This window comes from Spea bombifrons, chromosome 6 (genome assembly GCF_027358695.1).
Source record: "Spea bombifrons isolate aSpeBom1 chromosome 6, aSpeBom1.2.pri, whole genome shotgun sequence".
Taxonomy (NCBI): domain Eukaryota; kingdom Metazoa; phylum Chordata; class Amphibia; order Anura; family Pelobatidae; genus Spea; species Spea bombifrons.
Genome location: NC_071092.1, coordinates 46,064,958 through 46,082,315, shown reverse-complemented (window position 1 = coordinate 46,082,315; position 17,358 = coordinate 46,064,958). Strand labels below are relative to the sequence as shown.

Here is a 17,358-nt window from a genome sequence, read left to right as displayed (position 1 = left end):
TGTATTGATAATATGTTATCAAGTCAGCAACCCACAATCCACAAACTAATGCCGGTAGGCACACCAAATTTGGATTTAATCTGTCTTTTTTCAGCAAATCAATAACGATGAAGATATTCTTTTGACTATCTCAAATCAATGCTCTTGGTAAGCTCACTGGTGAAGTCCTTTGAGATGATCTAGAATGGGACCAGCCAGGTGGTTGCTCTCCATAATCCTAAAGTCATGGCGCCCGTTGTCCACCAACAGCAGGTAAAGGCTGTGAGCCGGCTGGAAAGTTGAACTTGTAACAGTATATATTTTCTGATGGCTTCCTATTTCTATGTTCCTCTTGCAAGATTCTTGGAACGCGGAATGACTAAAATATAATAACGTTTGTGGAAATGCAGGCTTGGCCGGGATGTGTAATAAGGAGAGATCTCAACGCACAGAAGCCAAATAAAACTTTTCCGGATAGTTATTACAATGTTGACTCGGTTAGGTCATATTTTCTTTAACCTAAAGAAGTATTTGTGCGACTCTGGACTACATTAGTCCCCGCAGTGCAATTTCCTGCTCATTACCCCTTTTTTTCATAAACATTGCAAATATGATAGACTTATCTTTCCAGACACTAATGCTTTCCTATTCCGATTCCCCCTCCCCCTCCAGATCTTATATTTGCTTTAATACGCCTGCATAAAATATTCCATATTACACTTACGCGTGCCAAAGAATCTTTTATGTACCAACAACAACAAAAAAACTTCCACTAAGGAAGCCGAAATCTAAAATTTAAATCCGCCTTTAGTTTTCCAAACCAGATGGTTCCCGTGGCTCAAATTAATAGGTCCTGATTTTTTTTTTATTTTTTTTTTTTATTCTCCCCCCTCTCCCCTTTTCCATAAGAAGGTAAGCAGCACCCTCTAAGCTTTGAGTTTTGGATTGCACTATTATCTCAGAATGAGGCTCGTTCCGATTTAGAACGGTCCCCGATTTAATCGAACACCCAACTGGCAGCTTCGCAAAGCAAAAAAAAATAAAAATAAAAATGAAAAAAAAAATATATTTTTGGAGAATTCCGCTTGGAAAATTCTGTTCACCAGAAGCTAATTAGCATGTAGACTCCGCCAGCCCCATCTGATGCGGGGCACAGCTGCAAAGCACCAGGACATGATGACTGGCAAAGCCGTGAAGCCACCTCAGGTGCCACCTGCCATGCGGGTCCCTTGGCCGTGGCGGAACCCAATGCGTTCTCTTGCAGAAACGTGATTTTTGGAATATTAAGGATTGTTTTGGACGGAAATGAAGGTCTCGTTGGAAAAAAAAATGCTGTTTTGAAACATACAAAACGGTTGCACGTGTTTTGGAAGGTTATGGACGCCATATGGCTTTTCGGGCTCGGAAATCAAGAATTTACACGGATTTGTCTCTTTTTCACAAATCCTTCATTTTATAGCTCAGTACGCTAAATACACCTATGTAACAGATTAAAGAAATAAAGCACAAACCTATTATATTTGTAAACCATGAGCGAAGCCTTTTTTTACTTCCTGTTCTCAGAATCGACATTATTATTCCTCCCCATTAGGTTATCTTCCCTTTATTGTAGAGCTGCTGGGGGATGAGAAGCGAGAGAGATGATTGTTCTGTTACTTTTTTTGCTTTATATCTTGTAATGTTTAACAGCTTAAAAATAATAATAATAAATCCACATTAATAAAATTAATAAAATAAAAAAACAAAAATGGTCATTTGTGATATTACCGGTACTTGCCTATTTTATCATTTCTGGCAAAATAAAAAATTTGGACTTAAATAGAAAAAAAAGGTGCAGTAATTTGTGAAGTCTGTGAGGACCAAACCTGTTTCCATGCCTTTTTCAGTAGAGAATTGTATGCGCATTCATTTGGAAGGTCTTTCTGGTCTTCTTTTACCGCATGCTGTTCAGTGCATGTACTCACTTTTAATTGGCTCTTATTGTACACTATTGTCTTATTTGGCCCCTCCCCTTCCTGTTTCTACAGAATCAGGAAGCATACTTAAGTACACAGCCTGCACTAAGCCCCCATTGACATCGGTGACAGTTCCACCTGCCAAGTATATGATAGTGCTCCCTAGTAGTTAAGTTATCCTTCCTTAGACTTGAGCGTTATCAATGCATGTACTGATTTCTATGGCGGATCGGAGTCCATGTGAAATTGTGGGTCATTAAGCAGACTGAACTAAAAAAACTTAAAATCCTGCATGTTTCTAACAAATAAGCTTATTAAACCCACAGCAAGAGTTACTGAACCTTACCATCCTTGGTGTGAGGGTCAGGGCAGCTACCTAACTTTTAAAACTAAAGCGAGCAAGTTGCCAACTTTCTGGTCATCACTCATTATTACGTCCATCTACTGCAACCCTTGCCTGATTATCCTTATAATGTAAGCTCTGCGTTCCTGCGATTGTGTATGTATAACCTTCACGTCGTATGCTAGCGAGACCTGGGCTTACTGTATTCAGAGAAATAAGTCAATGTTCGAGAGAACTTGGCAAGACACAAACCAGAGCGCTCTGATGTCCTCTTGAGGATCCACATACCGTAGCTGTCCTGGTTTGATTGAATATTTATCTTGAAACTTTGTAACAAGGCAATCATGAAACGGTGTGAATGGTGAATTGAGATCAATTATTATATCAGGTCAAAAGACAAAACATGGACCTGTTCCTGATGATCTGGCAGTAGAGGAACACATTTCAAGGTCCTTTAATGTTCCGGTTCCTCGCACCTGTATCTACAGCCCTGGCAATGTCACATATTATAGCTTTTCATCTGTCCCGCTGGTTCCTTTACTTCTGACCTTGAGATTGACCTTGTGTTGATTCTCTCCAATGGAGCTGTCATGTTGTCCACAGCTGAGATGAGATGGAGAAACACCTGGACCATCGTGGGATGAAGCCACAGACTTCATCGGAAACATCTGGAGTTTTAATGGACCAAACACAATAGAAGTTGGGTCATTTGAGGATAACGGGTTATTTCGTAACGGATCTGTCCTCGACCCTTTGAAGTTATAGTCTAAAGAGGGCAGCAACACTTCATATTGAAAATATATATGAATATTTAAGTGGGATATTTGCTTATTTGATGAAGAAGCCTTGCAACAGGGAGATAACTTTGCAATTTCTGGCAAATGCCTTCATGGCGGTACATTATCGGTTCTTTTCAAAATAAAGAATACTTTGTTTAGATTCACCCTGTCTTCAATAAACTTTATATTTCTGACAAATAAATTGTATTTTAATTGGACATGACACAAGCTATAGAAACAAAATCACCATATTAAGGTATAATTAGAAATATTAAAAGGTTTAAAAGGTGAGGTTTTCACAGTCAATGAAGAGGTCTACAACGACATTGCTGATAATATAAGCCAAATCACTAATTATTCAATGAAATTAGCATTATATAAGTTATGGAGGGTAAAGGTGATGGAAACCCTTCCACTAAAATTAAGGGGGTAGTAGAAGTATTATTAAACACTCATCTACAGACACCAGACAAGCCAGAAGGCTTTTCCCTCAGAAATCTCATGGTGCTGCTACAACCACAAGGGATTCTGGGTAGGCGCATGCAAATAAGACCAATAATTATTACCTTTTGCCTCTATATCCACTTTATACATGGATCCCTTGAAAGTAATTGCCCGCTGTACACGACAGCCTTTAGACAAAACCAGGGAAAAGGTGCAGTAGCCAGATCACCGCTCATGGACAGCTGTTTTGTCCTTAATGGAACTCATCAGCACAAGGCTGTGATATGGGTGTAATACTTGAGGCTTGGGGTAACCAAGTAATATCAATGACATAAGTTATGGTGGGTAATTGTTGACCGTATTTGCATGCGTCTACCCAGAATCCCTTGTGGTTGTGGCAGCACCATGAGATTTCTGAGGGAACAACAAGCCTTCTGGCTTGACTGGAGTCTGTAGAAGAGTATTTATTAATGCTTCTACTACCCCTAAGTGAAATGTGCAAGAATGGTGGTTGCAGTTCAATGTTGATAAATGTAAAATCATGCATTTTGGAAGTAAAAAACCCATAGGCAAAATATAGCATTGTCTTTAATGCAAAGCAATAATAATATCTGTGTCAGCACTTATTACCGGCTTTTGAAGGTCACAAGGACGATAAAAGAAAAAACTGAAAAAACCTTAAGATCCATCAAGGACTGAATCTTTTTGAAATCTGTAAATCCTTCACACATATTATTTTAAGGAAAACGTGTTTCGGGTCAATCAGGTGTAGAGACGTGATGTGGTCTCAAAGTCTGACGTTTTGACAAATAACCTTCTCGGGAATCTGATCATAATTTGCACAGGTGATGAAATATTTTGCCAAATAAAACATATCCGGACACATCTTGACAGCGCCGCCGGTGCCACGGTTCACGCAGACATCTGTTTTACTTTATGATAAAATTCCTAAATTCGACTAAACTCCGCTATATTATTGGACGGATCAGTCTCGTTTGTGGGTCGTATTACAGCCGACTTTACAGGAACAGTCATGATAAAATGTGCTTTTCACATTACTGTCTCTAATGTAATAGTAGAGAGACATCGCTAGAGCCTAATGCAGCGAGGGAATTCAAACATGCATCTGATCGGCGTACGGCTCGTGAAATCGAACATAGAATTTATTGGCATATAAGAATCGTTGGGCCCATCTAGCCGTTTTTCCGGATGCAAGACCATAGAATCTGCCGGCAGATTGGCCCCATTCGGCCCCCGTCTAGTCGCCAGTTTCTCCTGCAGTAAAGACTCAAACCTTAATCAGTCATTGGTCTCGTCTTAGATTCAGGAGCCGTATGTCTATCCCATGCATGTTTAAATCCCCTCACTGTATTACCCTCTACCACCTCTGCTGAGAGGCTGTTCCACTTATCTCCTACCCTCTCAGTAAAGAAAAACTTCCTTACATTACATCTAAGCCTCTGACTCTCTAGTGTTAGATTAAGGTCTCTTGTTCTAACATTTCTCTTTGAAATAAACTTCCTTCCTGTACTGTCCCTTACGAAAAATTACTGCAGTTTTTCTGAAGTAATACTGCAGTTTTTTGGACATGAAAAAACTGCAATACTGCACTTTTACTGCACTTTTTTTATATTGCAAACCTACAGTTGTACTTCAATGTACTGCAGCTTTATTGCATTTGTACTTCCGTACAAAAATAACTGCAGTGAAACTGCAGTACAGTGAAGTACAAATGCAGTAAAAGTGCAGTAAATGTGCAGTATTGCAGTTTTTTTCATGTCCAAAAAACTGCAGTATTACTTCAGAAAAACTGCAGTAATTTTTTTTGTAAGGGTTGTTAAATCCCTTTATGTATGTAAATGTTTCTCTCCCATCCCCCACCTCTCTCTGTTATGTCTCCCTATTGAGATCCTTAGATTCTCCTGATAACTTGCATCCTCCAAACTGTTCACTGTTTTAGTCGCCCTCCTCAGATCTCTCTCCAACATTTCAATAACCTTCTGGAAACGGGGTCTCCAGATCTGTGTCAGAACATCCCCCCTCTTCCTGCTAATAATGCCACCGGCCGTACACCCCAGCACCCTGCGATGCTTTTTCCAACACTTTATTGCTTACTTTTAAATCATCAGAAACAATTACCCCCTAAGACGAGACCAACGACTGATTAAGGTTTGAGTCTTTACAGCAGGAGAAACGGGCGGACCAGGCAGGGGGCCGAATGGGGGCCGATCTGCCGGCCGATTCATTGTTTCTGCATTTCTATGATTGTAGCGTCTCGGCGAGTTCTCCTGTTTCGGATGATATTCGGCGGCGGCTGGTTGGCTCAGCGGAGCTGGCGGCATTTAGCACTCCTACAGAAACACAGCGATCGGAATCGCAACAAAGGCATTTGCCTTCCGGCCTTTTCTTTTTTACTGTCCTGGCACGCGGAGATCGCATAGGAACACAGAGCGCCTCGCAGCCGCCGCCGGCGCGCAGAGATAGGTACACGGCCCGGAGCTCGCTCGCCTCGTAGCCAGATAAAGGCAAGCAGATCTCGTCCGACAATTCCTTTTGCTGCGATTGATCGCCGCTTGTGTTGAATATTTTAGAACCAAAGAAAAACAACTCAACAAACATCACACACCGTTCTGAGAATATGTCTTATTTAACCCCTTAATGACAAAGCCCGTACGGGCTCAAATGCATTGTTTTCAATGGGTTTATGGACCGCCCGTTGTCCTTAAGGGGTTAAATGCCCCACAAGCCCCTGGAACCTTCACACCGATACCTTACCTCTTCTAAAAGTATCTTTGCAGCTGGGATGGCAACGTACTCAGAATGTTACAATTAATTAGATACACCTGTACTTATTACATCATTATTTGACGATTTATATAGCGCCATCATAGACCGCGGCGCTGTACAACGGGATTTATTTTTGTTCACCCGGGAACGTAGCGTACGGATTGTACCGTTAATGTATTTTGGGCTGCCATTATGCTAAAAGAAGATGCGCTGCGGTATATGATGGCGCTCTCTATATATATATATAATACAAATCTAATAATGATAATATCATTGCGTTCAGCGCTAAACGGGTTAAGAATTCCCCCGGGAAGCGACGAAGTAGGACAGGAACTGCGACTATCCGCTCGCCGACTCCACAGCATCTATGATGAAGTATGTTTACTTCCCGGAGTGTTGAGCGTGTCATGATGCTGACATCACGCCCGTGATGTAATGCCCATGTCGCAATGCATGCAACCTAATCAGAATTTCCCGCCCCTTATTAGAATACAGGAAAAATATTTTTTGTTCCATCGCTAGTGACCAATCAGAGCCTTAAACATATACCCGGGACAATGGGGAGTTACCCGGGGACGGCACTGGAAGATTGGGACTGTCCCACGAAAACCAGGACTGTTTGGAAGTATGCGACACTGATATTTCACTTCTATGTTTTTGACTTGGTAGGTTTATTCGCTCGTCTTAAAAACGGCTGAAAATGTCCAAGAAAAAAATGCTATTACCACGGATACTGCGGGTGTCCTCAGCGCCGCGATGATGCGTTACGTACCAAAGAAAGACAGAATAATCAATGAATCAGTAATATCACCAAATCTTTACCGGTTTAAAACTCTATTTCCGGCTCCCGTCCCCCGAGCAAGTTTTAGATTGTCATAGATAATGTAATGGCATTTTTTCCTCCCCGGTGCTGACACTTGGGGGGTGAACGCATAGCTAATTTTTTTGTTGTTGAGATTTTCTCCCTCGGAATCTGTTTTTGGAGCGAAGGGATCGCTATCTGGAGGAATCAGTAACATCTGTGGCTGGGGGGCAGACCGCGGGGCGAGTCGGAGGGTCAGACCCATTTCCTGCATTTAAGGTCCTTTTGTTTTTAAGACGTCCCGAGAAAAAGCAAATCATGGCCGGCGTCCTGGTCCTGACGTGAAGGTGAGGGTACGGAGCGCGTGCAGGGAAAGTCGGGAAATCAGATTTTCAGGTAGGTTTTTGCATTTATTTTAGTTTTTTTCTTTATTTTTGGCTGAATTTCTGCTTTTTACATAAAAATAATAATTCCTTCTGGCTTTGGCCTTCGTCGTCGAACTTCGATGTTCTCTGGCAGGAGGAGGAATTTCGTTCTTCAGATAATTTTATTCCGGAGTCCGCTGGAGTTTTAACCATTTATTTGCCGCAAAGGATGAGGAACGGCAGTAAATTCACTAAATGAAAAATACATTCAAAACTATTTTTTTTCGGGGGGAAAAAAAGCTAAACTTGGAACAATTACGAATAACGTTCCATCAGGATCTGCGCCGGTTTCTTCAAATATGGTGTTTTGTCTTTCAAAGACCTTTTTAAACAACCATAAAATCTGCCGTCAGATCGGCCCCATTCGGCCCCCGTCTATTCTGCCCGTTTCTACTGCTGTAAAGACTCAAACCTTAATCAGTCGTTGGTCTCGTCTTAGATTCAGGAGCCGTATCCCTATCCCATGCATGTTTAATCCCCTCACTGTATTACCCTCTACCACTTCTGCTGGGAGGCTGTTCTATGTATCCACCACCCTCTCAGTGAAGTAAAACTTCCTTAAACCTAGCAATTTCATAAAAAAACACTAATGAAAAAATAACTATGCTATACAAACACATTTGATGTATACAAATAACGGGGTTAATCAGAGTACAGGAAGGAAGTGCATCGCAAAGCCGGAGAAATACAAGTGTATGAGGTCATCGTCTGAAAACAGGGGATTATTGTGCAATTTAGTATTTATTTACCAAGATGGACGAGTGGAGCGGTCTTCCAGCAGAAGTGGTAGAGGTTATAAGGCTATCCTGAATGTAAGACAAAACCAAGGACCAAATAATGATTAAGGTCTAACAAAAATTGACCAAATTGCTTTTATGTACTATATTTCTTTTTTTTAATCAAAAAATTAAATTTGAAAAAAATATTAGAACCTATTTTTGTCAATTCGCTGCTGTCCATCTTTTCTGTTTCTATGGCAACAGCCTATCAGCGCTTGCTTTTATATCCCATGACAATTATGTGTTCCCAGTAAAAAAAATCATCAACCAGGCAAAATTTTAAGAATCATTTAAAGTGTTTAATTCAGAAGTGTAGGTGCTTTAACAGCTACAACTATAGAGAACATTCTGCATTTCCAAAAAATACGGGGAAATAAGGAAACATTATTTAAAAAAGAGCATTTTTATTTATTATTTTTTATATATATAAAAGTTATATATATATATAATAACACGATTAGTAATTTATTAATATATTTAATATTTAGATATTTAATAAATGTGTCATTTGGGTCCTATGGAGAATATTTTTCAAAATATTTTTATTTCATTTTTTTAAATTTTATTTATTTATTTTTTTGTGCAGGGGAATTTTTCCTTTTTAGTTTGCAAATATATTTTAGTTTCTGTGCTGGAAGTTTTGCTACCAACAAAGAATTCTTCTTCTGGTGAATGCGGACACAGAAAGGGATTGTGTGCCTTTTTTTTTTTTCTCAGTACACAGGCGTATCGGGTTTCCGGCGCACCTGCATGCCCCGGGCGCTCAGGTACGCAAGAATTCCAGGCATGTCCTATTCACTCCGAGCTTATCTTTGGAATTCTGAGCCCATCAGCACATAAGATGTTTTTTTTTTTTTTTTTTTTTTTTTTAGAAAGAGAGAGACCCCCCTATATACAGAGGGTTAGCGCAGAAAAGCACATTTTTTATTGGTCATTTAAATGTGAAATGTAGGTACCTGCTTTTAGCCCAAAACAACTTTGATCTTGGGTCTTTATTGCTGGTGAAACTTCTTGGAGGATTAGTGTTTTCGATTAATAACCCCAATGGAACGAGATAAGACCTTGTTTTGCTCTGCTGCCAGGGTGGTAGGTAAGTGGAACAGCCTCCCAGCTGAAGTGGTAGAGGGTAATACAGTGAGGGTGTTAAACATGCATGGGATAGGCATACGGCTCCTGAATCTAAGACGAGACCAACGACTGATTAAGGTTTGAGTCTTTACAGCATGGGAAAGGGGCGACGAGACGGGGGGCCGAATGGGGCCGATCTGCCGGAAGGTTCTATGTTTCTATGGTTACTAAATGGGAGATAAAAGCCCAGGATTTCCATGCTTCTGCCTCTAGAGGAGGCAGAGAAAATGAAATGGACGTCTTCTGACGTTCTCTCCCTTCTCCTCTCCGCCATCCTTACAAAGGCAGCCTGCGCCAGCAAACAACAATCAGCAACTTAATGCGGAAAAGGGATAACTTAATGAAGTTTAGAAGGCTAAAATGGGGTTTTATTTCAGATTTATTGCTTATTTTTAATCACAATATAGTGCTTAGAACAGTAAAAATCATGTAATATTAAGTTTAACCCCTAAAATTCCTGCTTTGGAACTCACCGCGGGGGATACTTTTCCCATTCCGTATCCATCGATGGATATAAGGATAACGTGTAGCTGGTTTTTCCCTTACTCTCGCTTTTTTTTTACATGAATTCTTTTTTCTTTTTCTTTTTAGCTTTGAGGACAGGACTCATTCGAGCAAATAGATTGGATTAAATAATTTATACGTCCTGAGTTCAATAAGTAGGCTTGGGGTTCCAGAGATCAATTACTAACACTACACCAAACTCCAGAAAAAAAAAAGGAAATCTGGAAGCCAGGGTCCAAGCGTGTGATAAATAAGTAATTAGTGCATATTTCCATTGAAATTCAGTGCCAGGGATATAGCCAACATGCGCGTGCCAACAGAACCATGCCCATGTGTTTCCATTCCAACTGATAATGTTACTTTGAGTTATTTCCATAATTGCGGGTGCGCTGGGAGCTTCGGAAGATGCTGACTTGACTCTCGTCACCGAACGCTGTCTTAGTTGTCATTCTCTTAACCCTCTGTGTGCCAGGAAGACAACAAAAAAAACCCTATTGGTTCTACTGTGGAACACAGGGTTAACTCTAGAAGAACCCACGTTCAATATAAATAAGTAGGGGTCGATGCAATGCTAGCTCAGTTTAAAGGTGAAGTCCCACTGTGCTTTCTTGTCTTTCTGTCCTGCTTTATAAACTAATGGTGTTCTACTTAGAGAGTTTTTAACATGGAATTCTGTTAATTTCAAGCATATTTTAACACTTATTATTGCGTGCTCAACAACTATTCCTTTCAGCATCATCACATGTGGCAGGGAGACCCTGTTAGGGGCAATTAAGCGTGTGAAAGATTGGCCAACATTGTTTTTATTATTATTATTATTAATATTTTATTTATATATATTTACACAGCGCAGTGGGTAGTAAAGGATACCATGGGTGGCGCCCTCTGCTGGATAAGAGATGAAAGTGTAAATGGGTCAGGGGATAACCGTTCTATATATTAACCCCTTAATGACAAAGCTCAAAATGCATTGTTTTCAATGGGTTTAGGGACCGCCCATTGTCCTTAAGGGTTTAAGAGAGCACAGGGGCAGGTGGGAGAGGGGCAGGTGGGAGAGGGGCAGGGAGGGCAGAATCATGGGACGATGGAAGAATTGGTTGCCGGCTTTAAGAGGGCTGAAGGAGAGACTGTTAAATATACTGTTAGAGTGGAAAGGGGTAATAAGAGGGCAGATAGAGGAAATAAGATATTCGTGGAGCAGAAAAAGAGAAATAAGATAAAACAGACCTAAGAGAAGACTGACGTGACATAAAATTTGCGAAATACGTTTTTATTATACATTTTATTTATTAAACACGACTATGAGGGAGACCACAAAATTAACACAGTATGTTAACACAACACATAATAAATACTGGTGCAGAATTAGCGTTTTTGAGGGTGGGGGGGCGCTTTGCATGGTAATTTATCAATTCTACCTCTTTTTTGCTTTTTTTTCAGAAAACTGAAAAAACTCTCTGCTCCTGGTAACCTTAACAAGTCTACAAATCCAGAAAAGGCAACGTTTCTCAAAACCTGTTCAGTGTGCGGAGTTACTGTTATGGCCTATAAAATATGATGAAATGGACTGATATTTATTGATGGACTGGATGTAATCACTGATTTGGTTGGTTAGAATCTCATTCACACCATCAGGTTAAACAGCGGATTCGTGGAGATATTCCTGTCTCCTTGATTCAAAATGGCGTCCATGAGAACCATTGTAATGGTGACTGTGCTCTTCCACTCAATGGGCCGTGGTTCAATGGCCGCCAAGAGTCTTGTTCATGTCAACAACGTTGTCAATGTTGGAAGAGGACAATCCGTATTCATCACCGACAAGGACCTGCGATTTGATGTACCCCTCGACAAAGACAAATGTAAGGTTGAGGTGGTCGTGAACGAACCTATCAGCCAAAAAGTGGGAAAACTCTCTCCTCAGGTATTCTTTTAATATGTCTATGTGTCTTAGCCCTTAAATGAGACAATACTATGGATTCCTAGATGTAACATAAGGAAGTTGTACATTACTGAGAGGGTAGTAGAGTGGTGGTATAGGTGGAACAGCCTCCCAGCAGAAGTGGTAGAGGGTAATACAATGAGAGTATTAAACATGCGCGGGATGGGCATACGGCTCCTGAATCTAAGGCGAGACCAACGACTGATTAAGGTTTGAGTCTTTACGGGCGACTAGACAGGGGCCAAAAGTTGTTTTTATTTTCCAGTCCTGTGTGTTTGGGCTTCACCGTGCCTCACCTCTGTTTGCAGGTATTTGATTGCCAGTTCTTGCCAGAAGAAGTTAAATACACTCACAATGGCTCCCCGATTTTGGACGAAGATCACATTATACTCCGAGTATACAGGTAGAACCACGTTTTGCTTCGTTCAATCTGTCTGGTGATTATCATCAATTGAGAACTAATAATAATATTCATAATAATTATAATAATATTATTAATACACATTTTATATTCTGATACATACAAACCTGTTAAAAAGAAATAGGTTCTTAAGAATAAACTTTACTTTACTCATATGCTCCATGCCAAACATCCATATTAATGAGGTAGATAAGTGGAGCAGCCTCCCAGCAGAAGTGGTAGAGGGTAATACAGTGAGGGTATTAAGCATGCATGGGATAGACATACGGCTCCTGAATCTAAGACGAGACCAACGACTGATTAAGGTTTGAGTCGTTACAGCAGGAGAAACAGGCGACTAGACGGGGGCCGAATGGGGCCGATCGGCCGGCAGGTTCTCTGTTTCTATATAGGGATAGACTGAGGATGAAATGCTTGAGGCTGCCAGATGGATCCGTTCAGCCTCGCGCTGCGCTCTTACGCTTTGGCAACGTATGGCGATGTGTATCCAGCGAGTGGCTCCACAGTAAAGGACAGAACCAGCCATAGATGTAAGTGGTAGCCACCATTCTACACTGGCAATTGCCCCCTTGTGCTTGATGGCCAGCCTAGGCTTGCATACCCATAGAACCTCTGCTTGCAAGCTTCTTGGGTCTATAACTCCTTACGATCCAGGAATTCAGAATCCAGAACCTAGAAAGCCTGTTCCTGTTCCATTTGGTCGACCAATATTATGATTGGGACTCATAAATCGTTGTATTAGTTATACAGACCAGCAAAAAAATCCTTAAAAAATTCTGCTCGACCCACAGGAGACCCCAAACCCACCCGACGTAAATCACAGCAACCTCTTTCTCGTGTTCTTTATTAAATAGTCCAAGATATTACTGATCATTTCACACGGGTTCCCTTCCTAGGCTCGCTGTGCTTAACGGTGTATTTAATCCCAAATAGTAATCATGGAAAAATATCCGATTTAACATCCAAGAGGTGTAATAAAAAAGAGGCGATTGTTTGTGTAGTTGCGCAAATCCCTCCATTCAAAGCACTTTCAGGATGTTTAAAGAAACGTATTTCCGTTAAATATCAAAAGCTGTTTAATTTCCTGCAGGCGTTAAACCCGGGGGACCCTGAATCACGGTACTCGTTGTAACGCAGGTATTTCAAATCCGTGTTTAAATCCGTCGCCAAGAGGAATCTTTATGACCTATTAATGTCAAAGATTTTAAGGGGAAAAAAAGAGATCGGATAAATGATAGGAAAAAAACAGCTTGTAAACAAAAGCAGCCCTGTTTTAGTGATTTTCATGTCATTTGGAATATGTAATAAAAAAAAGAATCATTCCGGTTCCTCGCCGTCAGTTTTTGACATTGAAATGCTCTAAAAACGTGTTTTATTTGTAGATATTAATAAAACTAATTTTTTTTTTTACCATTTTAACCAACGGTTGGTAATGTTTTCCTCCGGCGAGATTGTTTCATTCTGTTTCCTGGGGTTGTTTCGGAAGGAAATCAAAGAAAATGAAAGGAAGGAAATCAAACAAATCTTTGATACGATGGAAATTCTTTTATTTGAAATGTCCTGGAAAGTCTTGCGAATTTCTTTACTAATTTTACAATAAGAGAAACAGCTTTATTACAACTTAAAAAAAAGATAGATTAGATGTATTTGAGATTAAATTGTCTGCACAACATTGATAAAGGAATACAAAAGTATTTTAAATCGTATGTTATACACAAAAAACCCAAATCGGGTAGGACCTGTATGTGGATGATTCAATGATCCCATTGCTTCTCCAGGATGGTGACTTTTAATGGATTAACTGGAAGCAGGTCTTTTATAGGCATGATTTATAACCACATTCCCTTCCCCTCCATGCTCCCACCATGTTTACATATATTCCTGTTATAGAGGCACAATCAGAAGCATTAAAGTTTGGCTCACAATCCTCTTCCTTATCTAGTGTTGCTCCTCGGGGGCGTGACTGTAAGGGCTGGGGTGTGACGTGATATTCCTCTGGTAACTGCTGTCATAAGAGTAGAGTTAGGAAAACCAAAATTAGAGAGACAAAATGTAGCAGGACAAATGCGATTTATTCCACAGAGGAACCTACCCCGAGTGATTTTGGGGCTCCTGGAACCCCCTGTTCTGGAAATGTTCATGAAGGAAAGTTTCCTTATTATTGAAGGATTTTCTAAGACAAGAAATATAAATATTCCTTTGATGTTCAAGTGTCTATGCCATAATTTATTTATTTCCTTCTTATGTTATAGAAATGCTTAGAACTTTTAGCCTTATTTAGTAATTTTAAAAAAAAACATATTTTAAATTATATTGTACCATTAATACAAATTGTAGTCACGCGAGGAATTTAGTATTTTCACTATTTTGGAACATCAATATATACATCACATCAGGGAAATACAGTTCCAAAAGTAAAAGTATATATAAATAAAACCTCTATTTTTATTGTATATATAAATAATATATTGGAGGTTTTTGTATGCTGATTGTATTGTGTTATTTTTCTTATTTTTATATTTACGCTACTTTAATTACAATACATTTATTATTGATTAAATAAAAAAATAACTGTAATTCATTATGTTTGCAGGTTCTGTAACTTATTTGACCTAATTTATTTCAGAAGTACAGTTTTATCTAATATCTAATAGTTTGGTTATTTAAGTAGATTTTATACCACTCTTTAAAATGTTCCAATTTGGTGAATAACATATTGCATAAATAATGAATTGATATATTGTTTTTTCCGCATTGCGCGTGTTTTAATCAGATTTTCGGAACTGGAGACAATGGTGGAGAGCTTTGTGGTTGTAGTGGAAATTGTGGAGCCGTTGTCACCTATTGCCTACCTTGGACAATACTCTTTGGAGGTTCCTGAGTTTTATGGGGTGTCCTCTAAACCCGTCGACAAAAACATAATCTCTTTCAAGCCAAACTTAGAAAAACTGGGTTCAAGCTGTGTCGTCAAAACACTGTCATCCGAACTACTTCTTCCTGCTTTTGGCCAAGTTGTGATAGAGGACGCCAAACGAGAAGTCAGGCATACGTCGGCATCTCATTCACTCATTCCTAGAGTCAGAAACTGTGAGTATGATTTTTTTTCCCCCCAAAAAAATATATTTGAAACAATTTTATCTACTTTTTCTTCTAACTAAAACTTTGTCCTCTTTTCATGTATAAAAACACAGATCTTCCAAAAAATAATAAAATAAAAATATTGGGATTTAGTCCTTTGAACTATTAAAGGTTAAAATTTTAAATATCTGGTGAAAAATTCTAAAACTTTTACATTTTCTTAAATGCCACACTTTTTACAATTCTACATGACGCTTTAAATAAAGTTGTAAAAAAGATTTTTATCAATAAAGTATTAAATTATTTCGCCAATTTGTGATATTTTAATAGCATCATTTTTTCACCATGAATCCGTTAAACAGATGGATATTTTTTTAGCTTTTTGTACAATTTTGGCTAACCATTGATCCTGCTATTTGTAAAGGTTATTTTCCTTGTATCACCAAAACATTATTCTTTCATTAAATTAGCATACGAATAATTGAAAATGAAAACATCACGTTTGTTAAACCTCTACTTACTTTTATTTAAAAACAATATTTTTATGGCTTCTTTGGCCTCATTACGTCGACATCATTGCCTTTATTTAATATGCGGTATCTCCTTAGACAGACAAGACAAAGTCGAATGCGTCGGCAACAAAGCATGTCACGTCGGACTAAAGGAAATGAAATTCTTGAAAGCAAACTGTGCCGATTTTATGCAAATGGGGATAAAATATCAGCACATTAGTCCACCGTCGCCCGATATCGATTATATCCCCCTTCAAGTCGAATATCGTGTTGGGGAAAATAGGAAACAGTTAAAGGTTTGTGCGAGCTTCATTTACTATTCGTTTAGTAGGGAAAGTTCTATAGTTTTAAAGAGTTGGTGACATCTTTTCTTTTACATATAAAGAAATGAAACCCATAGGATATAAAACTAGGCCGTATTGCGTAGTTTTGAGTTGGCTGCTGCAGATTTATCACTTTGCGTTCGAATTACCCGAGCTGATAATGCTGAGGATATAAAACATTTCATGTATAGCCAGACACCGCCATATTTGCCCTCAACACTGTCCTAGGCCTAATCTAAGGCAGCAACAACTGCCCCTCTCCCTCTGGGCAAAATAAAACTATGGGGACTGTGCCATAGAGTTAATAGGCTTGTTGGGGAGGTCCATTGAGCCATATGGATGCCTAATTGCCCAATGGGTCCATTGGCTTTCTGTTATGCTGTAGAGGGGCTACTGCCCCCCGCCCCAATGGACCTGATGACTTAGGCCTCGGCCTAGTCGACCTACGCCATAATATGCCACTGAACAAATAAAGTGCCATTCAAGACCATATGACACTCCTGCACGTATAGAAAAAGACATCTCCGATATTGACACATACAGAAATATATTTTTCTCGATTTTTATGGAAAACACACGTCAGTATTGGGGTAGCATTTAATTTTTATTTTCAGATTATGGAATAAATATAATCAGTAGTTCTGAAGATTCCATTAATTAAACTTCTATGCTTGTTTTAGGTGCAAAATATATGGATTCCGGTAATAATTAAGGGTGCCGTCCCAAATACCCCACCCCGGGCAGCCTTCATGCCCATGTTTATATTGGAAATTGATCAATTTATCTTGACCCCGCTCACGACGGCTACTATAGACGCAGAAGATGACGAAACACCAAAGGGCAGGCTCATTTTTCAAATCACCAAACCCCCGCCGGCTGGATTTATTACCCATGTGGACGACCATACAAAAACCATCACTTCCTTTACATGGGGTGACCTGTACAATATGAAAATAGCCTATCAGCCCCCCAACGTTACCCATGTTGAGAGACAAAATTACGAGGTAAGACCAAGGTCATCATCATTCTTCAACCGGCTGTGGGTATTTCCTTTTAGGAAATTATTTTGATAATTGACGAGAACCGTTAAGGTTCTATGATCTACTTCTTTTAGAACTCTCTTTTTTTTTTGGGGGGGGTAACATGTCTTGAGATATCGG

At 39.5% G+C, this 17,358-nt stretch overlaps 1 protein-coding gene across 1 annotated transcript in view; it reads left to right on the top strand.

The window, feature by feature from the left end:
* Positions 1-11,499: 11,499 nt before the first annotated feature.
* Positions 11,500-17,358, top strand: part of LOC128500391 (FRAS1-related extracellular matrix protein 1-like) — a 53,759-nt gene continuing 47,900 nt past the window's right edge. Inside the window, exons 1-5 of the mRNA XM_053469524.1 lie at positions 11,500-11,846; positions 12,173-12,267; positions 15,059-15,372; positions 15,972-16,171; positions 16,879-17,202. Coding sequence (XP_053325499.1) covers positions 11,607-11,846; positions 12,173-12,267; positions 15,059-15,372; positions 15,972-16,171; positions 16,879-17,202 — 1,173 coding nt within the window. The 5' untranslated portion in view covers positions 11,500-11,606. The remainder of the gene's footprint in view (positions 11,847-12,172; positions 12,268-15,058; positions 15,373-15,971; positions 16,172-16,878; positions 17,203-17,358) is intronic.